The sequence below is a fragment of the Oryzias latipes genome, chromosome 18, assembly GCF_053564925.1.
Source record: "Oryzias latipes strain Hd-rR chromosome 18, Olatipes_Hd-rR_3.1".
In the NCBI taxonomy this organism is placed as follows: Eukaryota; Metazoa; Chordata; class Actinopteri; order Beloniformes; family Adrianichthyidae; genus Oryzias; species Oryzias latipes.
In genome coordinates, this window is record NC_136254.1 from 10865810 (window position 1) to 10875000 (window position 9191).

Below are 9191 nucleotides of genomic sequence, written 5' to 3' on the forward strand. Positions count from 1 at the left end.
GAACAATCTCAAGTCGCCTTCAGAGCTTCCTCTGTTTTATCACCCTGGACATGCTTCGTAGCATTCAAAAATGGACAATTCAACATGCACAGCAAACAGAGCATGTTGATTGGTTTATGGCCCTCCCGGAACTAATGGCATTTATTGCAATTGTGATCTTGCGGGGGCTTACTAAGGTCCCATCACTACGTGACTGCTGGTCAGCAAACCTTTGGAAACCCACAAATCATTGGAACTATGTCCCGTGACCACTTCAAAGACATCATGCGACACCTACGCTTTGATGACAGGTCCACCCGCAGCGAGCGAGCAAAAAATGATAAGTTTGCTGCAATTTCTACTGTGTGGGGATCATTTGTCATCAACTGCATCACATCCTACAACCCCGGTCAGCACATCACTGTTGACGAACAGCTTTTCCCATCAAAGACTCGCTGCTGTTTCCTGCAATATATTGCAACTAAACCCGACAAGTTTGGGATAAAATTTTGGGTGGCTTGCGACTTGAAATCCAAGTATATATGCAATGTCCTCCCATATCTTGGCAAGGACCCCAGTCGTCCCAGTGGGGAGCGACTGTCTGAAAACGTAGTGATGAGGCTGATGGACCCATTCCTGGACAAGGGCAGAAATGTTACCACAGACAATTTTTTTACATCTTTGTCACTTGCGCAACGACTGCTTAGCCGGAAAACCACCATCCTTGGCACACTCAACAAGATTCGCCGCGAAATTCCTCAATCTACTAGGCAGACAGACCGCGATGAATTCACCACTCAGGTATGTTGCAGGTCTTTTGTTGCTCTTTGTTTATGTGTTTCTAATTTGTGTGTGAAAGTGCTATGAAAATAACAACTTGTCTTTATTAGGTATTTTCAACCACTGGTGCCACGCTGACGGTGTATGCGCCCAAAAAGAAGAAGACAGTCTACATTCTAAGCAGCATGCACAGCGAGGTTCAGACTGAGGAAACCACTAAAAGGAAGCCAAACACAGTCACCCTGTATAACACCACAAAATGCGGAGTGGATGTGATGGACCAGATTGTGCGGGAGTACACAGTTCGCAAAGGAACACGGCGCTGGCCAGTCGCTGTGTTCTATAACATGGTTGACATGGCAGCACTAAATGCACATGTGCTGTACCAAGCATGCATCGGGAGGCAGGAGAGACGGGTGGACTTCCTGGTGGAGCTTGCAAGAGAGTTGGCTCACTTATGTGGGTGCAAAGAAGGCACAAAAAGAACAATTGCTTCGGCAACAACCATCCACACCCAGCCCTGGAAAAAGAGCCACGTGTCAGGTCAAGAATCACTGCAAGAACAATCATGCTAGTATGCGATGTGTTGACTGCTACAGATACACATGTGGCAAATGCAGAAAAGAGATGCCATGGCAGTGCCAGGATTGTGAGTGATTTCTCAAAATGTACTCATTGACTTTTGTAATTTGTAAATGTGTAAAAATGTCAGTTTTTGTACGATTTCCATAAATAAATCTTAGTGAAGGAAAAAACCCATGTGTGTTGATCTCTCCCCAAGATGACAAAGTGAAAAACAAGTTTCATTGAAGTTGTTCAGCATGGCCCCAGCTATGGTGCACCAGTAAGTGCCTTATTTACATCAGAAAAGCAGCCGTTCACAGCTGCTTTAGGATATTAGCAGAAAGTCTTTTAGTCGATCGACTAACTGGCAGGCTCTATAGGTAGAATAGTCAAACGGCTCTGCCTTAGGCCTTTTAGTGTTAATAAGACCATCAGACCAAGTTTGTAGTGTAAGCTATGAGAATGTTCAAGATTTAAGTTGTACTAGTTGTATATAGTTTTTTATTTTATTTTAAAATAGGTCATTTTAAACCTCAAGCAAACATGAGTGATGTTATCCTTGTAAGACTTATTAAATTTAGTATTTTTTATAACAGTACTATAATAAGCTGTAAGAATTTACAAAACACTTTTTATAATAATTGGTATTTATTTAATATTTGAACAATATAGTAAACCATTTTAAGCAATTGTACATTTATCCAGAGATCCAGAAAATTGGCTCAATGTTGAGCATTAAGGAGCATTAATTCATGCTAAGAAAGTCTAAAGAAAAAACGTTTTTAAAAAAAAAAAATTGTTATTTTTGTTTTGTAAAGGCACAGACAACCACAAACCTGCGACAGACTGGCGACCTGTCCAGGTTGTCCCCTGCCTTCGCCCACAAGTGGCCGGGATAGGCTCCGGCAGCCCCATGACCCCGAAAGGGAAAAAACGGTATAGAAAATGAATGATTGAATGAACATTTATGGGTTTTAATTCTGGGGTACTGAGGGGGCGTTATTGGTGTGGCTCGCCCAGGGTGCCAGAATCGCCACTGCCTGTAGACCATGATTGAGACCATTCGCTGGCCCCAACATGTGACAGTGATGAGGAAGAAGACAAGCCTATTCCATTGAAGAACATCAGTGCAGTCGCTGGGGTTTATGAGGTAATTATCGAGGAAGGTAATGTTCTCTTATTTTCTAGTGCATTGCATGTCAAATAGCATCTTGGTTTTTGTCTCCTAGGAGGGATAATATTGGTGATGGCAATGTCAATGCAAATTTTATGAAAAAAAATTAAAGAAAGGTTGTGGTGCGTGTGACTGGAAGGGTCCCTGATCATCAACTGGAGAACACCCAGTCCTGGGGACGACATCAGGCTGAAAGAGGTCGGCCCTCGGTTGTAGATCTGCGACCTCCCCACAGTTGAAGCTCATTACCCTGTGTTTTAACTTTTCCCAGGAATTTAAGAGCTTTTGTTTTAACCTCTTCCTGGACTTTTGGAACTTTTAATATCTTTTGGGAGTTTTAACCATGTAGATCAGAGGCCGTTAATCTGTTTTCTTTATTGTTGATAAATTGTTGTGGCCAAGCACAGAGTGCTTTTTGGTGGGATCACGTGTGCTCTCAACCAGATCCTTTCGTTTCAGCAATAATCTAATAATTCTCTTTTGTGGGTATAGACTTGTGGTGTGTTTAGAAACCATTGTACATCAAAAAGATCAGGAATTTGCCAAAAGGACACTATGCAAAGGCACTGAAATGTTGAAAAGTGATATGCAACTATTGAAGTCACATGAAACCATAGAAAGAAGCTCTGCTTTACATGTTTTTCCAACTAATGGACAAGGAAATTAGCATAATTTAACCCAGCTATACTCCCTTCTCCAGAATGTTATAAAAGCTCAAGATTATGTCAATTGCTGGAAAACATATTGTAATGTCTGTTCTTGTCTTACAGGCATAAAATACAATGCAGGACACTCTGTAGGTTCAACTGTTGAGACTTTTGTTCCTCCGTTGCTCTCTGACATACATTCCAGTTCCAGTCATTCCTCAACTACTTCGTGATCTTTCCACATCAGTCCCTTCATGCTCAACTTACCAGTGCCCTCTACTGGTCACTTCTAACATTACACATGTAAACTACTGTTACTAAGTGGCTGTTGTTGTTTCTCTTTCGGCTTTTCCCATCAGGGGTCGCCACAGCGAACGAGTCGCATGGTAAACTTGGCAATGTGTTTTACGCCGGATGCCCTTCCTGACGCAACCCTCTCAAAGCAACCGGGCTCGGGACCGGCACAGAAGTAGAGAAGGGAACAGGGAGCAGCCCAGATTCGAACCCTGGTTTCACGGACGGAAGGCGCCGCAAACCAGCACGAGCTAAACCGGCTCCCTACTGTTGGTAAGTGGTAATCATTCAAAAGCTAATAAACGTCACAAACGTCGACTTCATTTTAAATGTTTAAGTAAATGCATGTTGCTGTCAGTTGTTGTGGAAAAGCAGTGAGATTGCGAATCTGTGTAATAGGAGGAGTCACAACCATGTACATTTTAAATGAGTAGATGTTTTATTGCAACAGTAATCGCAACGAATGCCGGAAACCCATTGAATTTTTATAGGAAATTTAAAATGAAAATATTCAAATATGGTTTCTCTTCCTGCATTATGAATATGTTAAGCATTACCCATTTTATTTTTTAGTCTGTAGTTATTAATAGTATAAAATCTCATATTTGCATATTTTTTAATTACAAGCCATCTATTGTAACATATACCAAATTCTAATAATTAAGTTAGAGAGTGAAGGAATTTTTATTTCTTTGGTCCTTATTTCTCCTAGGTTTTTATCTTATCTTTATTTCATTAAAGGTTTTCATTCAGGTTTACTGTGTGTGGGTTTCAGTCATTTCAATTAAAAGGGACTTCCTGATAATTGCATATGTAAAGAGGTTTTGATGCTGCAGCGCCGAACACATCCCCCCTTCAGGAGAAAACAGTCTTTGATCTTCTAAGACCACCTGGAAGCTTAACTGTAGATCTGACATGGACCAGAATTAAATTATCTCCAGGATTCAATTCTAATCATGGGAAACCCTGAAGGTGCCAACTCACATGAGAAAGACAAAGAGTTGGGAGTTGGGTTCAATTCTCTACAATGTGCATGTACAGTCATGGCCAAAAGTTCTGAGGATTAAACATGGAAATTGGAAATGTTGCTGCTTAAATTTTCATAATAGCAATTTGCATATACTCCAGTGTCATGGTTTAAGTTTGTTTTGTTTTTCGTTTTAGTTCTTGTTCTTTCTTGTTTGGTTCTGTTTCCTGTTTTATTTTGAAAGGTTTCCTGTCTTGTCTTGTTTCTTGAGTTTTACTTCCTTTGGTCCCCATCTGCCCTGATCGTGTTCACCTGTGTCTTGTCTGCCCTGTCTGTATATTAGTCTTGTCTCTGTCTTCCTCCTGTGCTGGTCCATTAGCTTTGTCATGGTGTTTGTGGCATCCTGTCTTCACGCCTTGTTCCATGTTTCAAGCCATGCCACTGTAAGTTTGTTTGTTTTGTAAACCTGCTCTGCAGCGCATTTGGTTATTAAACCCCCTTGTCCTTGAACCGCGTGCCTCCGCCTCTGCATCTGGGTCCTACCGGCTCTCGAGCCTTCCCCACGCCGTGACACTCCAGAATGTTATGAAGAGGGATCAGATGAATTGCATAGTCCTTTGCCATTAAAATTAACAACCTCAGATCCATGGCCTGGAAACTCACAAGATCTTAAGATCATAGAGAATTTGTGGTCAATCCTCAAGAGTAGATTACAAGTGGGCAGACTGATCCCATCCAGGAGATACAGAGATACCTTGCCAGGTTGCAGGATCCTATGAAGTACTGGGACAATCGTAAAACTCTCTACCCAAACCTCTGACCATCCTCAGAATTTCTTTGAAGCCCAGCCTCTGTGCCATAATCAGCTGTTTGGCAGCTGGATAAAATTGTTTCATAACAGGTTAATCGACCATTTTTAAACTTTGGATAAATACTTAATGGACACTTATGATGAATGTTTACCTGACTAATTGTCTAGAGTCTCAAGAGTGAAACCTCGCATCGGTGCGTGTATTGCTTTAGGAAAGAATCATGTGACCGATACAGGAACTGTATCGTTTGGATGTGCCGCGCTAAAGTGTGTTTATCAGGAAACAAACTGTATCAACATGTCGTGGGTTTGTCGGATGGAGTTTTGCTTGATCATGGATCGTCCTAGGAAGTTTTCCCCGGTGTGGAATAATTTTGATCTCGTGACGCCAAACGAGGCAAATCTTTTTCTCCTTTAAATACTATTTTTTAAGGTGGCGCATTGCACTCACTTTATCAGTTTATCAAGTGAATGACCTGTGATACATATGATAGTTAAAGAGCCTTACAGTTGCTTTATTCATGTTATCATGTAATTATGAGATCCTGATCTCGTAATCATGAGATAGGGTGTCTATTATTTTTAATCCAATGTTCTGGTAAGAGGTTTGAATTATTTTCAGATAAATTAACTTTTTATGTTGTTATTGTAGGTGAAGGGTCGGCTCTACTCTACAGAGCTATCTTATATCAATAAGAACACTTCATCAATGCTGAGGCATTATAGAGCTCGGCATGGCAATGAAGAATTGGCAGCTACTCGTGAGAGTACCCCAGGTATGTTGAAATTCTCTAAAAATTCTGCTGAAAAAAACATGCATGCAAACAGACAGGCTCAAGGCTTGGTATCGAACCTCCAACCCTCTTGCTGTGATGCAACAGTGCTAACCACTATATCACCATGTCGTCTTATGTCCATTTGATATTGTTTGTAAAAATTACAGTCCTTTTATTAAGCTTTTGACAAAATAGTTCCTTTTGGCTTGCAGTTCCTAACAAGCAAGCAGTGGATGAGGCAGTGGTCAATATGATCAAAGACTGTCAGCCACTCAGCTTTGTTGAAAATGAGGGATTCAGGGAGCTCCTGTATCACCTGTTTATTATGTGATAATAAAGTAATGATTAACTATTTTTTTAGGGCACAATCTCTGGAAAACATTAGATATGGAGGTTGCAGAGACCCAGAAGACGAGGAACGCAACAGCTGACTCCATTATTGAAGTCCAACGCTACCTGGCAGAAACAAACACACCCAGAAACCAAGATCCTTTGCAATATTGGAAAAGGAACCAGGAAATATACCCACATCTTCATCAACTTGCACTTAAAACTCTCTGCTCACCATCATCGTCTGTTCCATGCAAAAGAGTATTTTCCAAGGCTGGGGAGCTGGTGTGTAAGAGGAGAAATCGCCTTGGAGCAAAGAGACTCCAAAAACTTTTGTTCCTCAATAAAAATTCATGAACTAATCACTTTTTTGTCTTTTATTTCATATGATTTAACAGTTAAGTTGACAAATGTGCTCATAAAAAGTTAAAGAAATTGTAACTCTGCATTTTTACTCTAATTTGCTATATTTTACATACCATCTCAGTTTTAGCATTTACACGAACAAGGAATTTCTTTACCTGCAATGATTTTATAACTACTGCAGGGGTCACTATTTGGTGACCAACACAGTATCAATACAGTGCTGACACAGTTTGTTTAGTGTGTCAATACACTCCTTGAGGTATCTTCGTCCCATCACTATTGTATACGCTATGTCATCAAATCACTGTCAGTTAAGTGTGTCAACTACACTGCCTGTATGGATTATAGTTCCACCAGGGGACTGTTTCAGAAAGGAGGTTCAACCAACTCTGAGGTCAAACCTGAACTCTGAGTTGGTCAATCGAGAGATTGACAACTCTGAGTTTTCAGTTTCAGAGCAGCTGATCCGCGTTAGGTCAATCAACTCTGAGTGGACTGATTCGGAGGTGAGCGTGCGCACCGCTACTATAAGAAGCCATGATCAATGGAGCGCAGATATCACGAGTCACCATGGCAACTGAGGAAAAAAAGAGGTCTGCATATTTTTCGCCGGCTGAACTTGACGTGCTGCTGCAGACCTACAGGGAATATGAGCATATATTCCAGAAAAAAAGCAACACCGCTGCAGCTGCAAGACAGAGACAGTTAGCGTGGGAAAACATTGCTGCTCAAGTCAATGCGTAAGTTTGCATTTAAATCATTGCTATAAAATATTGGCTGTAATAACTTTCTAAATAGCGTAAGGTGTGAAATAAAAACTGGCGATACTTAGTTGTCCTTTTGAAGTGTCATTCCTGGTGTAATTGCATTAAATGCTGCATAGTGTACAGAACCAATCTGGGGGAAAATGCATTTAACATTGATAATGTTTAGAGGACTTTCTTGTTAACCTTCCCCTCTTGCAAACGTTGGTCAGTTTAATATTAATACATGCAATTGTGTTTTTAAAAGTGAACTTTTGTCTACCCTTGTATTGATCAAGTGGTATAGGTTTATATGGAATTAAGAAAGTAAGCAGTGCTAGCAAATTGTGTTTCCAAAAAGTAATTGTTACATTAATTTAATTCAATGTCCCTGATTTCATTTCCATGTAGATGCAATCCTGCAGGAATAAAAAGAACATGGCAGCAGCTAAAAATGAAGTACAAAAACATAATTCAATCAGGTAAAATCTGAGCATGTCATGGATGTAGGCTTTGTTGACAATATTTTACATATGAAACATCTACATAGCAATACATTTCTAATGTTGTTTTCATTGTTCACTGTCATTTGATTTGTCTTCAGCCAACAGAAAGAAGGCAGAGGCTCGCAAAACAGGGGGAGGCCCTGCACCACCACCTCTGACAACTGCTGAGGAGATGGCCCTGAGTCTCAACACTGGAAGGCCGGTGGCTGAGGGAATTCCTGCAGGGAGTTCATCAGAGCCAGTCACTCCCCAGGACACAAGTGCCTTCATAAGATGTAAGAGGCTTCCCTCCATACACACTATATATATTTTCACTTAAAATGTGCAACATGCCAGCCTCTAACCACTCAGAAGCACCAGTACGTGTGTGTGTGTGTGTGTGTGTGTATATATATATATATATATATATATATATATATATATATATATATATATATATATATATATATATATATATATATATATATATATATATATATATATATATATAAAATTGTAACATTGCATTGGTCTCAACAGATGCTGATGGCAATATCGTCCTTTTAGACCATCCCGTCACAACTGAACCCCAGGCAGTTGTAAGTAGCCTACACACCAGAAAATAGCACAGGTAGTATTATAAAGTGTGCTCAACCAAACGCTCATCTTCTCAGGATGTAGAGGATGACACACTGTCTGCTTATACCGACAGATCTATAGAGGTAATCTTATGTTTGTACATGTCAAACAATCTTCACATTATTGTGTCGATTAACCTATTCTTGCCCTCCCCACCCTCCAGAGTGTGGAGGAACAACCGCCGCAGGAGGAGGAGGAGCAGGAGGTGGAAGGTCCATCAAACTCCTCTGCACGGATAACACTCTGAAATGCCAGAGTGTTATTCTATGGTATTCATGTTGATGAACAGGATTTAACCCCACATTACTGTACTTTCAGTTACCAGTGAAGGAGTTGTATAAACTGCATCTCATAAAAAAAATTGAAAAGACCGACAAAGAGATGTGTTACTTGGATTGACAGATCCTAAAGTCAGATCTGGAAATTGAAATCCTGAAACACAAGCTGCAGGGATGGTGTGTATTGAGATTGGTGAATTCTATAAAGGTTTTGGATGAATATTGAATTCTTACTGTTGCTTTTCATTTCGTAGGAAATAAGGAAGACCAAATAAATTGTCACTTGAATTTATTCATTGTGGGATTCTTTTTTTGTTCATCTTTTTTCTTGTTGTGGTGGTTGATTCAATCTGAGAAT

The 9191-nt window shown here is 40.3% G+C and overlaps 1 protein-coding gene and 2 long non-coding RNA genes across 3 annotated transcripts in view; 2 read left to right on the forward strand and 1 right to left on the reverse strand.

The window, feature by feature from the left end:
• The first annotated feature begins 5885 nt into the window (after positions 1-5885).
• Positions 5886-6687, forward strand: LOC105358332 (uncharacterized). Its single transcript, XR_912003.4, has 2 exons — positions 5886-5992; positions 6354-6687. It is a non-coding gene; the product is annotated as an uncharacterized LOC105358332 (long non-coding RNA).
• A 335-nt stretch (positions 6688-7022) lies between these two features.
• LOC144986977 (uncharacterized) overlaps positions 7023-9191 on the forward strand; it is a 46439-nt gene continuing 44270 nt past the window's right edge. The window contains exons 1-4 of the mRNA XM_078935725.1: positions 7023-7428; positions 7843-7913; positions 8036-8212; positions 8457-8515. Coding sequence (XP_078791851.1) covers positions 7226-7428; positions 7843-7913; positions 8036-8212; positions 8457-8515 — 510 coding nt within the window. The 5' untranslated portion in view covers positions 7023-7225. The remainder of the gene's footprint in view (positions 7429-7842; positions 7914-8035; positions 8213-8456; positions 8516-9191) is intronic.
• The window catches only part of LOC144986978 (uncharacterized), a 2543-nt gene continuing 2473 nt past the window's right edge, over positions 9122-9191 (reverse strand). The window contains exon 3 of the long non-coding RNA XR_013650820.1: positions 9122-9191. This exon is cut by the window's right edge and continues 364 nt beyond it. This is a non-coding gene — a long non-coding RNA (uncharacterized LOC144986978).